The following is a 17,658-nucleotide window of genomic DNA, read 5'->3' as shown; positions in this document are numbered from 1 at the left end:
CTGGGTTTTGTTTAAGAAATCTTCTTCTGTACCCAAAGGCCACAGACATTCTCCTATTAGCTTATGGCTCCGTCACATTCAGGCCTGAATCCATCTGCCCTGCTCCCTCAATGCCACTGTGAAGCAAGGATCCACCTTTATTGGTCTCAGTACTGAGCTGGTTTTCTGAGCACCAGCTAATAAGCGATGCGTCATTTATTAAGTTCCCATTTCTGAGTCTAAATTAGTTTACAGCCTAAAACCTGTCTACTATTTTTAAGGAACCCAACAACTGGTAACTTATCTATGTGCTCCTGGGCTTCAGATCGGGGCTAAGATGCAGGCGCCTTGCCAGTGTTATCAATGAATGTCCCACACCTGTGAAGCTCCATGTGGCTGGAGATATCTGAACCAGATAATGAACCAGGTCACTTAGACCTCAGATTCGTATACAACCAGCAGACAATCATGTTCACACTCTTGGCCTTAAAAGATAAACACACGTTTGTTAGCAAATGCCCAAATATCAATACTTATCCTCTAAAACACACTTTCTGATTCTGGACTTCGCTATCTAACTGCCCATCACTGAAATGAAGGAGGAATACTCTTCAAAGCCGGAACATCAGTCATGCAAAAGCAGAAGGGATATAATGTCCCCCCAAGATACTCAAGTATTTCTTTAAAAAATGAGGATTGTCTCTGGGAGAATGATGCCTGCTCTGCATACCTCTCAAAAGGAGGTGACAGCGTATGAACATACTTCATCAGTGTAGAACGAGATCGTGATTTTCAGACCCACCAACACCTTCACTAGGTGTACTTGGGGGCTCAAATGGGACTTGTTAACTGTTCCATTCCCTGGGCAGTGGCGTAAGCTCTTAGTCACAAGCTTTCAATGGGACAGCAGGTCTACCCAGGGCTCCCTCTGCTTCTGTGTTAGTTTTATGATTTATTTCAGTGTTAAACTAATTAGTGCCTGTTGATTGAAAAAGCAGTAGAAATAATCCTCATTCCTTTTTAGGAGTTTTAAAGGTGGATTTTATCAAAAAGACTTATTATTTATAAGAAGCAAACAAAATTTCATGAAAATTGCAATTTCCCCAAATTTAAGTTGAAGTCTTAGTTTAATTACTTCAAAATAGAAATATAATACTTAGCATAATAAATTCCTATGAAGAAGAGGGTATAGACCAGCGGGCTTTTTTGTAAACTTGAGAAATCTATGGACTCTTTATCATTCAGGATAAGCCAGGTGTGCATGTAACAAACACTCCCCAAATCTCTGTAGATTAAAACCACAAAAGAGGGACTTCCCTGGAGGCGCAGTGGTTAAGAATCCGCCTGCCAATGCAGGGGACACAGGTTCAAGCCCTGGTCCGGGAAGATCCCACGTGCCACGGTGCAACTAACCCAGGGCACCACAACTACTGAGCCTGCGCTCTAGAGCCCATGAGCCAGGTCTACTGAGCCCATGTGCCACAACTACTGAGCCCACGTGCCTAGAGCCTGTGCCCTGCAACAAGAGAAGCCACCGCAATGAGAAGCTCGCGCACTGCAACGAAGAGTAGCCCCCCACTGGCCACAACTAGAGAAAGCCGGGGTAGCAGTGAAGCCCTACGCAGCCCAAAAAATACATAAGTAAATAAAATTTTAAAAATAAATAAATAAATAAAACCCACAAAAGATTAACTCCTGTCTGTGCCACATGGATTCACTGGGGCCTCCTCTCCTTGTCACAGAGTGCTTACTCTTTAATCCAGGCTGTCCTAGCAGCCACTGCCTGGACCATCGCAGAAAAGGGGGAGTTCTAGAGGGTCCTGCTTCAGCAATTACATGCTCACAACTCTTCGGCAAATCTGGGGAGGGGGTCCCACTCAATCACGCAGGACCAAGCACTGCAATCCTATCACGTCCCTGTGATGGGCTGGGGAGGGAGGAGAGGAAACAAAAACATTTTTGGCAAACAGCCCTCGTGAGATGAGTACCACCATAGATCTCTTTTAAAAGAAAAACAAAATTAAGAATGCAGAATTCAGTTTGAGAAACACTGACTTAGGAAGATACATGCTTTTGAATGCAAATGATTACTACGAAGTAGCTTTCGCCTTCACAGCTGGTTAAAAAAAATAATTTGGTCAAAGTGTAAACACAATTTCAAAAGTTCTTACTGAAAAATAGGAACTATGACGACCCATTTCTCAGAGAAACCACGACTTCGGGGCATTGTGAGAGCAGAAAGAAGATGGTACCCAAGGCACCACAACTCTCGGAGCACATGTTAAATAGAGGACAAGGAAGGGCAGCCAGGCCTCTCCTGAGTCACAGCCAGCAGGCAGGGCCAGCTCAGCACAGGGATTTAGAGAAAACACCCTGAAAAGATGCCCGTGAACCTAGCTGATGGCGAACACCAGAGAGGACGCCAGGACCACTGCCGGCTTGCTGAGAGGCTGGTAAGAGCTGGACGAAGGCAAACAGGAGAGGGAGCCAGTCCCGGAGAAGAAGACCCACAGGAATGCAGGAGGCAGCTGACCCAACCCGAGGGTGCTCTGAGAACACCATCCTGGACGCGCCCTGTCACCACGGCTGGGAGCACTTGTGCGATGGAGCTGATGTCGCCCTGGGTTGGCCTGGCTGTCGTTGGCCTGCGTGGAAAGGGCTGGCAACCCAGAGACAGGGTGGTAGTGCCTCATGCTCCAGGCCCAGGCAGAAAGACACCTGCCAAGAATCGTACTGGGCGAAGTTGCACTTTGGCTGGAATCCTGCAAACACCTGAAGCCCTGGAAAAGCTAGGAAAAGAAATGATGATAAGAATGCGGATGGGTGGAGATGTGGTTTGGCTTTTATTTGTGACACAGCAGATGATTTGTTTTATTTCACGCTAGCTTTCTCCTCTCTAGAAAAATCCTTGGCTAACTAGTTACTTACAGATACTCAATTTGCCTAGTTAGAACTAAAAATTTGTGTATCTAGACATGTTCGTATGGTTTAAGACACTGGACATTCTTTTTTTAAATTTATAATTCTTGGAGTTTTTTATTGAGATAAAATGACATAATATTAGTTATAGGTGTACAACATAATAATTTGGTGTTTGGTGTATTGCAAAGTGATCACCGCAGTGAGTCTAGTTAAGATTCATCACCATACATGCTTAATAAATTTTTTTCTTGTGATGAGAACTTTGAAGATTTGGTCACGTAGCAACTTTCAAATATGCAGTACGGTATAATTAGCTATAGTCATCAGACTGTACATCATATCCCCTTGATTATTTTTTTGGACATCCTTTATCATTTGATATTTAGAACTTTTCTGTTTCAGCAGCAATCAGTGACATTTATTGGTGCCACTGGGGAGTTCAATGACACGTTTAATCCCATCCACTCACATCAAATTTTGGTGTCCGACCCCTGCCAAGTTCTGAGTCTTTAGGATTAGAGTCTTAGAACTGAGAATGCCGTCTGTTTTTCCCTCTCTCTGTCATGTGCTTTAACACCTCTCCTCCCCCAAATCCTCACAGATTTGTTTTTAAGAAATGAAGCAGTGTTCCACCATGTGACCCACAGCTGCAAGCCATCAACCTTTGCTGATGTTAAGGCTGCACTTTGGATCCCTGGGGAACTCTAGAAAGATGCACTTTTGCTGTTCCAGGGAGCGAGCCCAGTCGTGGGATGGGAGGGGGACTCCCTCTCGGGCCAGACGCAATCTCTCGGAATAAATATCTCCTCAACAGAGCATCCTCACGAAAGAGCTGGCTGAGCCCGAAGTCCAGTACAGGGACCACCAGCCACATGTGGCAGTGGAGCCCTGAAATGTGGCTGGTCTACACGGAGGTGTGATGTGAGAGCTGCACCGTGGATTTCCAAGATTGAGTGTGATGTAAACACATCAACTATCTCATCAGTAATTTCACATTGATTACATGTTGAAATGATTGTACTGGGGATAGATCGGATCAAATGCAACATAGTCTTAAAATTAATTTTGCCTCTTTTTACCTTTTTAATGTTGCTACTAGAAAATTTAAACTGACGTAGATGACCCTACAGTTTTATTGGACAGCGCTGGTCTAAGTGTCTGGAATTTGGTTTTAACTATTTTAATAAGCGTCGAATACTGATTATCATTTTGATTATGAGCTTTGCTTTACCATATGAACTCTGTATGGTGAATACTTTATCTACTCTTGTTTTAAAGTATAATGAGGTTTTTAAGATTTTTCAAGCCACTGTGGGTAATTTCGCAGATTCTCTTTTATGTTTGCCAGGCAGCATTATTGCCACCTAGAAGCCGGCCAGTGTTCTATGACGTTAAACATTTACTCCTGGACCTTCTGGTTCTGGCCTTCATCTGACTGATGGGGGTGTCCGTGAGGCAGTGGCGGCGGCGGGGATTGGTGTACCACAGCAGTCACCGTGCACTTCCCCCTGGCCTCACCCAAGCTCTCCAGCTCCTGATGCTTCTAGAAACGACCTATATAGGTGGTTGAACTTTGAGCACAACTCCTGGTCCTCCAAATCAGTGAACGCCGAATCCTCAAGTCATATTTTGTTCACACAGACTTCTTAGAGGGTAAAAGGTTCTAGAGAACAAAGCATGTTGGGAATTTGTGACAACACTTACTAAGTCAGTGTTAGGTTCAAGAAGAGATGAATTCCCCTTCTCATCAGTGGCTTCGCCTTTCCTTGTGAAATAAGACAACTGTTGAAAAATCCACCCACTGAGATCAAGCAGGTGAAACTGCAAGGCTGGAAATGCAGCCACCTGACGCTGTTCCCTCCCCTGCCGGCGCCAGACCCTACTGATCAGCTGGGTTCTTCCACCTAAACCCGGGGGACTCATGTTCCATCTTGGCCAAGAAGAATAAATGCTAGGAGTCAGCAGGTGAGGCAGGACTTCGTGGACCATCTGGGCTTCTCACCCGAGTCTCCAGGGAGGTTGTTAATATGCAGATTCTGATCTGAGGTAGGGCATCTTTAACAAGCTCCCTGGTGACCACACTGTGGACTCATGGACCACACTTTGAGCAACAGGGTTCTCCAAGCGTCATTTACTTGCGTTCACATTTGTGAGAAATTACCCTGTCTAAGGCCTGGGAGATCAACAGTGCCAGGTGAACATTAAATATACCTGGTAACCTTAAGAAAATCTAATAAAAAAGAAATCCATTCCTTTTTTTTAAAAAGGCACAATGACAGTTGTCTTTACAAGGGGATTCATGTAGGAGTACCTTGAAAAGAATCACCCCACCTAGTGCATTGTAGTATAAGGTACAGTTTACTAACCGAAAAGATTCTTGAAAGTGCCAAGTGAATTATCGTCTGGAAGTAAAATATCTCTGAAATGTTGTAAAAATAATATTAGTGTCAACCGCCTCCATTTCTGAGCACTCACTGTGTGCCAGGCGTATGTATTGCTGACCTTAAACAAAATTAACAGTCATTGTTATTTAGCAAAAATGAGTTTACTCGGGAATAGCAGAGGAATTACATTTTGGGACACGCAAACTATGGCAATGCATAGCCCAGTCTGAGGAGACAAAGGGAAGGTTAGCTTTAATTAGGTTCTGGGAAGAAACTGGGGAGGGGCATTTTGAACAAAAGTTCATTGGAGGATGAGAGTTTGGGGTTGTGACAGTTTCACGTTGGTGGCATTGACAGGCAGTTTGCTGTTACTGAGGACTGTGGAAATCTTTCATCCTCTGCTATGTAAGTTGAGGTGAGGTGTATGTGCTATTCATATGCTACTGATGAGAGTTTAAATAATGCGTGGGTAAGAAAATGTTCCGACTAAAATACAACAGCTCTAGCTTGACCCTGGCTGGTCGTCTCTCTCTTTTTTAAAAAAATTATTTTGTATTGAAGTGTAGTTGCTGTACAATGTCGTGTTAGTTTCAGGTGTACAGCAAAGTGATTCAGTTTTACATACACATGTACCTTTCTGTTTTCAGATTCTTTGCTCTTATAAGTTATTACAAAATATTGAGTATAGTTCCCTGTGCTATACAGTAGGTCCTTGTTGGTTATCTATTTTATACATAGTAGTGTATATATGTTAATCCCAGTCTCCTAATTTATCCCTCCCTGCCTTTCCCCTTGGGTAACAAGAAGTTTGTTTCTTGACCAGAAACCAATCCCATGTCAGGAGAGCTCTGAACACCATATTTATAACATTGTTATTTACAATGTCTTTCTCCTTCTTGGCAATTTAAATTAAAATGTCAACTTCAAAAAGTGTTTCAGAAAGGCACCAGAGAGAATTGTAAATAGAGCTGAACTAATCAAAAAAAGATGACTAAAGTATGCTTTTAACATCACTGTTGATGTAAAACAAAAGTCTTGGCAGAATTAAAAGACACTTAAGAGTCAAATAGAGCAAATAGCCATTAGTTCAGTAAATGAGTGTCGGGGCACCAGCGTGTACAGTTTACCTGTGAGCAACCCCTTTTTCAACGAGTGTCATTAACAAGACTCCAAACAGACAGATGTTGCCAGGAGCATTTCCCATCTTCCTTTGCTCCTAATGAAAGCAGGCAGACACCACTTAGATGGATAAATGTGTGACAAAATACAATGCCAAGCTAGATACGAAAGATAACATTCTGCATGGTTCCATTTATGTGAAATTCTAGAAAGGCGAACTGTAATGACAAAACAGAGATGAGGGTTTGCCAGGGGCCAAAGCTGGGGGCAGGGAATTGACTGCAAAGAGACAGGAGGAAACTTTTGGGGGCGATGGAGATATTCCACATCATGATGGCAGCGGTGGTTATATGACTACGCATTTGTCAAAATTCATTGAAATGTAACTTAAAATTGCTGAATTCTACTGGACATAAATTATATTTCAGTAAAGCAAATTTTAGAATCTATCTATCTATCTGTCTATCTATAATAACCTGACATAGCATTTCTATTCTTTTGTATCTGACTCAGACTATGCAAAATCTGGTAACGCTTTGGCAATAGAAAATAAGCATGATTTAATTTAAAAATATAGAGCTAGAAGTTGTTGTAAAAGAATAAGAGCTGCAACAGTTACTACACATCAGTTGCCAAGACTTTCCTGGATGAATTCCATCCAAGATACGGCTTTTAGTCTCTCAAGGTCTTTGGACACCCAGAAAGTGGGTCATCTTTCAGAATATCTGCGTCACTGTAGAGAGCGTGTTAGTAAATCAAAGACCAGCTGGATTTGTTCTTAAACTGGCAAAATACTTGCTTGGAAGCACTATTAATCCTTTCATTTACTGAATGGGGAAAATTGGTTTTATGGTCTCGATTACCTTCAGTTGCTATCAACACTTCATATTCTGTTGGTGTAGGATATATACTAGGCATTAAACTTGTGCTTAGGAAAAGCAGAGATCATGTGACTGCTTGATTCTAATAAATGTTAAAAGTTTGAAATTAAGACTAATACTAAATATTTTTATGGAGTAAATTTGAGTAGTGAAACAATGATTTTCATTCTTTAATGCAAAATTATTTTGCCTATTCAGTTGTTATGCAAAAGCATTGTTCTGGACTGAATTCTCCAGATAATTCTGCTTTTGACAACAAGTAACAGAAAACCAACCTACATGGGCTTAGACAGTGAGCACAGTTCCAGGCTCCTGGATCTGGGATTCTAGAGATAGAACAGCATCTAGGGTTGTTTAGACCTTGGTCTCCACACTGAGCCATGGTTTCCTCCCCTTCTCCACCCTCCACTCGGCTTCTCTCCTGGGGGTAGGATGGCCGCTAAGATCTATTTGAGCCCACTCTTTCCTCATTAATTCCCTGAGGGGAGAGAGAGAAGATTCCTCGGATGCCTCTGACTTAAAGGCAATGAAGGACTTTCCCAGAAGCCCTTTTTCTCATTGGTTCAAATTCGGTCACATGTCTATCCCTCATTGGTTCAGAATGGGCCATGTGCCCAGTCACTGACATAAAGGATAGAATTACCCTCAGATGATCAGACATCCGCCTACAATTGGAAACAGAGTCAGCTTCCCTGACAACACGAATTGATGAAGTATGTGTGTGTGGGGGGGATGGTGTAGTGGGGGGGTTCTACTAAGAAAAAGAAAAGGAGAGTGATACTGAGTCAACGACAAAAAAAGGTGCATAATGTCTAATTTAAATCCATTGCTTTAAAAGTGAGTTATCTTTTCTTGCTGCAAAAGTAATGTAGGTTTAAATTTTAATTTTTTTTAATAATGAAATATTTTCTATACCTCTATTACCCAGATTCAACGGTTAACTTTTGCTGAGTGTACTTAGGATATCCTTTCTTTCTTTCTTTCTTTCTTTTTTTTTTTTTAAGATGTTGGGGGTAGGAGTTTATTAATTACTTAATTAATTTTTGCTGTATTGGGTCTTCGTTTCTGTGCGAGGGCTTTCTCTAGTTGTGGCAAGCGGGGGCCACTCTTCATTGCGGTGCGCGGGCCTCTCACTATCGCGGCCTCTCTTGTTGCGGAGCACAGGCTCCAGACGCGCAGGCTCAGTAGTTGTGGCTCACGGGCCTAGTTGCTCCGCGGCATGTGGGATCCTCCCAGACCAAGGCTCGAATCCATCTCCCCTGCATTAGCAGGCAGATTCTCAACCACTGCGCCACCAGGGAAGCCCCAAATTTTAATTTTAAGAGAATATTTATAGCTCAAAAGAAGAAAATAAAAACCACCTTAATCCCACTACCTCTGAGAACCATTAATGATATGATACAAGCATACTTTCAAACAATAAAATAAATATTATACTCTGCAGACACAGTACAGCATAATGATGAGCAATACAGACTCAGGTAGCAACTTCCTGGTTCAACTACTCCTTGTCTGTCTTTGTTGGGTTAACTACTTAGCTTTCCTGTGCCTAAACTTCTTCTTCCCTGTAATGGAAATAACAGTACCTGTATAAGTTCGTCCAGCACTAACCCTCTAGTTCAGAGGTTGGCAGTCTACCGCCTGCAGGCCAGACCTGGCTTGCTGCCTGTTCTGTAAATAAAATTTTATTGGAATCCAGCCACAGCCATCCATTTATATATCCACTTATGGCTGCTTTCACAGAGCAGTGGCACAGTTAAGTAGTTGCAGCAGAGACCTGATAGCTCACACAACCAAAAGTACTTACTATCTGGCCCTTTGCAGAAAAAGTTTGCTGGGTTAGACCATCAGAGCTCTATGGTCTTGTCAAAATTTAGCATGTCATAATTCTGTGGTCATGTAGTAACTTAACTAGCCTGGAGACCTGCTCAGGAAAAAGTGACATCTACAGAGCAAGAGATATTTATTTTATGAGTTAGAAAGAGTTAAGAACCATGAAGAGCTGAAAAATCTACAAAGGTGTTTAAGTGTCAAATTATCTATCTGAATTGACTAGAGATCTTGAAATATGTGAAGTTTGATTTCCCTTAAACTCTGGGATGTTGACGTTGGATGGACCAGAATGAAAGTAATTTGTTCAGTCTTATCTAAGATATATGAGTCATGGCTATAGGCAGAAAATAAGAAGATTGAAGAGGAAATAAAAGAGAGTCCATAATAAATTGTTTTGAATATTGCTTTTGAAAAGAAAGGATTGTCCCTATCTGTGTGCTCTGAGTGAACAGTGATGTACGTGTGTGTATGTGAGCAGGGCTGTCGGCTCTCCCTGGAGAGAAGAGAACAGTCTGAGATGAACATGACCCAGGTCTAAGTTGTGGAAAAACCCTAAGTGAAAAGATGAGAATCACTGGAATAAGTGATACATTCATGGAGGAAAACGGCTCTCATATGATGAGTGGTTTTAATCTTGAATTTAAAAGTCCTCAAAATCTAAATTATTTTAATCAAGGCCAACTTTTCCATAAAACAGTGTTTTAACTAAAGATTAAATACTTGGTCAAGTGCGTAATGTCCTTCTTTAAAATTATACAGAAGTCACCGTCAACTACAAAGAGGTTTTCTGGAATAAAAAGCTTTTTATACAGTCAGCAATGCAGTGAGAGGATTAAGAACAGAGGCTGTCCATCAACTTCCCCGATTTCAAATCCTAGCTTAGCCACCTTCCTTCTCATGAATCCTTAGTGTCTTAAGCCTTGTTTTTCTTACCTATAAAATAGGATCAATAAAAGTACTAACTTCAGAGAGTCTTGATGAGAATTAAATGAAATAATTCATGTCAAATACTTAGCCCAGAATCTAAGAAATATTGCACACTCCATAGAAGTTAGCCATTTTAATGTGGGCAATATATAGAAACTAATTGTGAAAAACATTTTGATGACCTACCATGTAATAATATACAGTCATCCCTTGGTATCTGTGGAATATTGGTTCCACAACCCTCTGCAGGTACCAAAATCCTCGGATGCTCAAGGCCCTTCCATAGAATGGGCCTCAGTTGATGCTCTGTGTCCACATGTTCTGCATCCACAGATTCAACCAGTCACAGGTCCCACGGTTGGTTGAATCCACAGATGCAAAGCCTGTGGGTGTGAAGAGCCAACTGTATTGTGATAGACTAAGTTCTTTCACTTACGGTATTTCTGCTTTATTTTTGGAGCAGCAAAGGTGAAGGTAGGGGTCTTAGAATTTCGAGGATTAGCTCAGGGAACATTTTAATAAGGATTGTATTAGTGACAGTACAGGTCGACTTGCTGCTGAAACACCGCAAAAATACAGTGACAAAAGAGAGAAAAGTTTCTTTTTCTTTAACATGCCCACCCAGCGTTGAGTAGCCCGGCGCTTAAGGCAGCTCTGTTCCATGAGGTCCTCTAGGACCCAGGTTCCATTTATCTTGTTTCTCCATCTTCGCCTGCAGTAGGTTGTATAATCAAAGCCATTTCACCAGCATTGTCTTCTTCCATCCTTCAGGAAGGGAAGACAGTGAATGAAGAGCAAGCCATTTCCTTTTTAAAGGATGGGGCACAGAGCTTGTACACGTGGCTTCTGCTCCCACCTCATTGCTGAGATCTTAGTCACTGGGCCACCTGTGGTTGAAAAAGAGGCTAGAAGATATGACTTTAGCTAGGCTACCATGCCCCCAACTAAAATTCCATGGGTTCTGTTATCAAAAGGGAGATGAAAAGAATGGATGGTGGAATCAATTAGCAGTTTTCTACTGGCGTTGCTATGGTAACTACTAATATTGCTTCATTGATCCCTAGATACTGTTAATTTTGAGACACATCATCATTTTATGCACCACTCAGTAAGAAAAACCATGCTATTGAAACTGGGCACATTGCTTTCTTATCAGCAGAGTTGTAGGACACGTCCTAATTTTGAGATTTTTCAGCTGTGAAGAGTGTGTGCCTTGGTATAGAAGAAATACAGTACTGGAAAGACTTAGGAAAAGAAAGTGATCTAAAGACATCCATTTTTCAGTCTTCTTCTGTGTGTGTGCCTTTCCTTGGGGCAAGCATAGGCAGCAGATATGCAGCTTTGGTTGACCTGTTGAGCGTAATGTTTAGAACAGGTGATTGACAAGGTATTGTACTATCCGCGTGAATTTAAGTCAAATTCCTATGACTGCTGGTAGAGGGACTTTTGACTCAAAGTCTTGGGGAAAAGTTGCCTAGATTTTCAGTCATTCTGGACCGGATCTGGAGTTGAGTAAACAGACAGTGAGGGTCCTGTTTTTGCTAGCCAGGGTTCTCACTTAACAGAAGGACAAAGACCGAGGGCTATAGTCTGAGGGAACAGACATGGCCATGGCATTTGACTTCCTGTCGCAACATTCAGTCATCACCCAAACACTGGCTGAACACCAAGCACTTTGCTTGGTGCCCTCCAAGACCTCCAGAGCTCATGCAGGGAGAAAAATAAGTAGACCCGTAAAGGCATGCAGTTGCGTATGGGCTATGATAGAAGTCTGGTAAGTAGAGGCACACACTGGGGATCATCAGTTCCCAAGACCTCCCAGTGGCAGGGAAATCAGGACTGGGGAGGTGTAAGGACTCTTCAAGCGGAAGTAACAGAATATGCAAGTGCATGGAAACGTGAAACAGTGGTCACTTCAAGGGGACTGAGTTATGATCCCTTTGGCACACAGGACTAGAAGCAGTGGGTATGTCCAGCTTTGTTTCCCTTACAGTGCCTTATACATAGGAGGCAAACAGCAATATTGGTTTAATCGAATTAAAGAAAAGACCAACTTCTTGGATGGCCAAATAGAGACGAGCTGAATTTTCCTGGATCAAAAAGATGCCGGATTCCAGTAAATGGACAAAAGCAAAAAGATACCTTTGGTGCCACGCTTGTTCGGGAACTTACCGTTATTCTAGCTTATTTGGCAACTTAAGGTTTGAGGATTTAATGGATAAAGGAACTTGTTTGGAACTGCTTTCACCAGTCTTATGCTTATTTTCTCCAATTTAATAAATGCACGAGTGTATTGTACTTTAGAACACACCTTTCATCCTTGTTTACTCAGAGCATATAGTACTGCTGGTATTACCGTAAGAATAGATTCTCAATGCAGCAAGTACATCTTTGTGAATTTGACCCCTTACAAAGGCTAGAGAATCAAACTTCTTATTCTCAGGTTTTAAGATGTAATAACGAAAGACCCTGGTCTGTTCAGTAAGATCATCTGGTAGCTTTGAATCTGGTCAATGACAAATCTATAATATGCAGATGTCTCTTGCTGTATATTGCTACTGAAATCTGCTTCTATCTTATATAGATCACTGTTACAGATGAGGAAGTTAGTAATCCATCCTTTTTAGATCTGGTGAGAACTCCCCAAATGAGGAAGTGCACACTTATACTTATGTTTGCTTGGTAAGTTTGACTTGTGATGGATTCAAAACCTTGTGTCAAATTTACAATGCATCCCGTCCTTCAGATCAGGTTGAAGTTATCTCTTACTTGTTCTCCCTTGTCTTTCAATGTTGCTCCAGGTTCACAAGTGCGGTGGTTTATCAAGGACTTGTCATGCGCCTGGGAATTACAGGAGGCAACCTCTATATCGACTTTTTCATCTCGGGAGTTGTGGAACTGCCAGGAGCCCTCTTGATCTTACTAACCATTGAGCGTTTTGGTCGGCGCCTACCCTTTGCGGCAAGCAATATAGTGGCAGGAGTGGCATGTCTTGTCACTGCGTTCTTACCAGAAGGTAATTGTCCCCTAAGTCTGTTTGGCAGCCAAGAACTTGAAAAATATCTTAAAATAATCAAGAATGGAGAACTTGTCTTTAGAAAATGGACCATAGCATCAAGATCGTAGTGCCAGTCGTGCTCTAGTGATGTCACTCTGTTTTCTGCCTAACCAGCCTAACTACTTTGAGTATAAAAGATTGGTTCTATAGATTTTTCTGTTTTCTCCATTTCTCAGTTCATTTATGCATGAAATAGATGTGAGAAATCTAGCTTGGAGGGATGTAGTTTACTTTTTAAAAAATTTTAATTGAAGTATAGTTGATGTACAATACTATAAGTTTCAGGTGTACAATATGGTGATTCATAATTTTTAAAGGTTATACTCCATTTATAGTTATTATAAAATACTGGCTGTATTCCCCGTGTTGTACAATATATCCTTGTAGATTACTTTATACCTAGTAGTTTGTACCTCTTAATCCCCTACCCCTATGTTGCCCCTCCCCGCTTCCTCTCCCCAGTGGTAACCCACTAGTTTGTTCTCTATATCTGTGAGTCTGCCTCTTTTTTGTTACGTTCACTAGTTTTTTGTATTTTTTAGATTCCACAGATAAGTGATATCATACAGTATTTGTCTTTCTCTGTCTGACTTATTTCACTTAGTATAATGCCCTCCAAGTCCATGCATGTTGCTGCAAATGGCAAAATTTCATTCTTTTTTATGGCTGAGTAGTATTCCATTGTGTATATATATATAGATATATATATACCACATCTTTATCCATTTATCTGTTGATGGACAGTTAGGTTGCTTCTTGGCTATTGTAAAAACACTGCTGTGAACATAGGGGTACATGTATCCTTTCAAATTAGTGTTTTTGGTTTTTTCTTGGATATAGACCCAGGAGTGGAATTCATGTCGTTTATTTTTGATCACCTTTATCCAACTTAATTTTGTGATATCATTGACCCTGTTTCACATTTCTTCCACGTGGCCAATCCCATGTGAAACACTGAGGTTGCAAAGGGAAGGAAAACACGTCTTGACTTCAAAATATTGACAACCTAGTGAGGAATATAGACACTTCAATGCTCTCACAGCAGACTGTGATAAATGAACTAATAGAATGATTTACAAGATTTAGAAATAGGAACAAAAAGGTGCAAGAAGTGATGAATCCATGGGGACAGTCAGGAGAAGCTTCCCAGAGGTGAAAACTAGGCACGTATGAAGAAGGAAGAGAGATGTGCCCTGCAGGGGGGAAGGCTAGGAGTGATTTTACAAAGGAAAGCATGGTTCTCAGAAGTACGCACCACCTTTGATGGTTCGGGAACCAAACGTTCTTTGTTATCACAGGAATATCCTGGCAAGGAGGCTGAGGGATCATCTGTCACCAGTGGAGACGGCCTCACAGCCAAGGCCGAGCCAAGAGCTTGGGCGTGGTCTTGTGAGCTTCAGGTGGAGGACAGGTGGCCTCCAAGTGGCTGTTGCAGTTTGGACAATGGCAATGAGGAGGAGAGAGGCTGAGAGCAGGAATCAAGGTCGTGGCAGTCGGGCCTGAATGGGAGACAGTGATTTCAGAGATGTTTCAGAGTTAAATGGGGAGGGGGGCGTTTGATGACCGGTGTATGGTACAGAGGTTGTCAGTGACTCCAAATACACTGTTAGTGGAAAGCCGGTTATCTCTGCCTCAGAACACAGCGGGCACTGGACAGAGGAAGCCTTTCAAACTCCCAGGGAACGCGTGTTTTAGAGCAGATTTATTATTTCAGCATTTCAGGAGGTGTGGGGTGGGAGGTGGCTGGCAGAGCTGGAGTCCCTGTTAGTTCTTTGTGTCAGCACAAGAGAAGCTGCCTTTTCCTTTGCGGATCCTCTGCGGATCAGGGAAGAACTGATAATACTGTGGAAGTCGAAACAGTCAGACATTTACAGATGAGTTTATTAATTAAATAAGGATTTATGAAATCCCAAAACATCAGATAGACCCTACCTATTTAAATAAAATTACAGAAATGCCCATCTTCAGAAGAGAAGGGTGGAAAAAAGATGTGAAGTCCTGTCATACTGGAATGGTTGATGATAAACCAACTGACTGTTTACATTTATCTCATTTTTCTTGAGCGTATTAGTTTCCTAGCGCCGCTGTAACAAAGTACCACAAACTGGGTGGCTCACAACACAGAAATTCATTCTCTCACACACCTGGAGCCTGGGAGTCTGAAATCCAGGTGTGGGCCAGGCCATGCTCTCTCTGAAGGCTCTAGGTGAGGATCCTTCCCTGCCTCTTCCTAGCTTCTGGTGGTTGCCAGCCATCCTCGGCATTCCTTGACATCATTCCAATCTCCGCCTCCATCTTCACATGACCTTCTCTGCATCTCTGTGCCTTAACTTAACCATTATATCTGCAAAGACCCTATTTTGAAATGAGGTCCCATTCTGAGGTTCTGGGTAGACATGAACTTTGGGGAACACTATTCAACCTACCACATTGAGTTAACACATTATAAGAGCTGGGGAAGCTATTGGCCAATGCGCATCTATTTAGTGTCTATTAATTTCTGCCAGTAAACTAAGAATAGAGGTAGTGCAGTGAACAAGACAGACATAATTTCTGTCCTCGGGAATTATGCACAATTTAGTAGAAGGTGACAGATCAGGAACATTGGAGACTTCACTGTTCTTTCTGTTTTACTTTGGCACTTTTTCATTTTAGGTTTAATTTTTAAATGTAGTTCCCTAAGACAACGTCATCTGTTCTCATTGCATCTGGAAGAGGAATCAAATATTAGTTACGTATTCACTGCATATGAAGTTAGGAAAGTGGAGAGAAAGATTAATGACTGAAGTGTGGCCCATCTTTCCATTATGTAACTTTCCCCAGAAGATCTTCTCTGGCCTTAGACTGACTGGGATGACTTTCATGTGTGTTGCATTCAGCATGATCCCAGAAGTCATTGAAGACCATATGTCCAAACCAATATTGAAGTAACTAAGGGGGTGAGAATCAAGCTATTTTATAGAGAACACTCTCATATATTAGAAAATATAAGGCAAAGAATAGATTTTTCTGTTTGGTCCGATCCGTTTTATTTTGTAGACAGAATTTCCCAATTTAAGCCTTAGAATTGTTCTTAGCAACATTGAAAATGAATTGCTCTTATTCTGGATACATTTTTATTTGTATATTCTGCAGATTCGGCCGCTTTTATAGTCACACGCTGGTCATAATTGACTGCTAAGAATAAGTTCAAATCCCTAATGCTGGGAGATGCAAGAGGGAAGAGATATGGGAACATATGTATATGTATAACTGATTCACTTTGTTATAAAGCAGAAACTAACACACCATTGTAAAGCCATTATACCCCAATAAAGATGTTAAAAAAAAAAAAAGAACACTGAAAAAAAAATCCCTAATGCTGTGTGTGAATACCAAATATTAGCAGAGGTTTCTTGCTTGAGTTGACATCCTTACTTCCACTTAAGGGAACTTTGGGACTTGGTTACTTGGGCTGTTGAATTAACATTAGAAAGACTTTTCCTCTCAGCCTTTCTTGACATCATCACCAGGATGACTGCCCCTGAAGAGAATACTGAGTAGCCTTCTAGGGGAATCAGCTCTAAAATTATCTCAGAGAAAACGGTTTAACCAACTTTCTATCCACTAAGCATACTTTTCATGGTCTGAAGAATGAACTTCTGGAAAAGAAAGGTTTTCAGGCTGTATCCTCATCTAAGACTCACTGTTTCTGACCCAAATTTTTTAACTCTAATTAAAGCCTGAAAAATAAAGAGCTTTCTAAATCCATACTCACCTGCCATCTTTAATTTGACTTTATTCAAGATGGCTGCAAACTCGACAGTTTGGGTAAGTCTTTTTGAAATGAAAAAGTTGTCTTGGACTTTTCTCTTTAGGTAAAAAGTAAGTCTGTTTATCTTACTTACTAGGAATTTTCACTACATTTTATTTCAGAACTCAGAGCAGATGGTGCATTCAGAGGAGATGTAAAATTGTGTTTGTTTAAAATCCTGCATCCTTTCTTCAAAAATTGAGGTATTATTCTCAGTAATCCCTACCAGCTTGACCAAATCCCCATCAGAGGGACTTTCTTTCTCTGTGTTCTCAGGAGTTCATGGGAGGTAGTTTCAGTTTCAATCCTCATTCTTCACTTGTTGTTTTCTGCCATTGCTACCGGAAAGATGTCTGTTGCCACTCCAGGGTGAACTTAGCATATTCCAGGGATAATCAGAAGTTTTTATGTGCATACGTAATAGTTATACATAACTTACACCTCCTATGAATTGCTTTCATTTTACCCTTTAGTTAAAAGGAGCAGTGCAGTGCCTTTGGGACTTCTCTGTTGTTACACATTTCAACAAAATCTCTGTCCCAGTGCAGTTAGATACTGGCCTTTACTTCTTAGAAAGAGTTGAGGGCCTTGAGAAAACCTGACAGCATTTTCTTAACGTTTTACTGAATTCACTAGCTATTTATCTGTACTCATGGAGTTAACCACATACATTTCTCATGGAGGGGGGGAGGGTGTGTGTGTGTGTTTTAATTTGGTTTCTTGGTTTTTGTTTGTGTTTGTTTTTCCGCAGTCAGTTATAAA

General features: G+C 41.4%; 1 protein-coding gene across 2 annotated transcripts in view; it reads left to right on the top strand.

Moving 5' to 3' along the window:
- The window catches only part of SLC22A3 (solute carrier family 22 member 3), an 88,479-nt gene that overhangs the window by 58,486 nt on the left and 12,335 nt on the right, over positions 1–17,658 (top strand). For both annotated transcript variants that reach the window (XM_060167657.1, XM_060167658.1), the window contains exons 6-7: positions 12,630–12,727; positions 12,847–13,061. In XM_060167657.1, the coding sequence (XP_060023640.1) occupies positions 12,630–12,727; positions 12,847–13,061 (313 nt within the window). The remainder of the gene's footprint in view (positions 1–12,629; positions 12,728–12,846; positions 13,062–17,658) is intronic.

Source organism: Lagenorhynchus albirostris, chromosome 12, assembly GCF_949774975.1.
Source record: "Lagenorhynchus albirostris chromosome 12, mLagAlb1.1, whole genome shotgun sequence".
Lineage (NCBI taxonomy): Eukaryota > Metazoa > Chordata > Mammalia > Artiodactyla > Delphinidae > Lagenorhynchus > Lagenorhynchus albirostris.
This window is presented reverse-complemented; position numbering and strand designations above follow the sequence as displayed.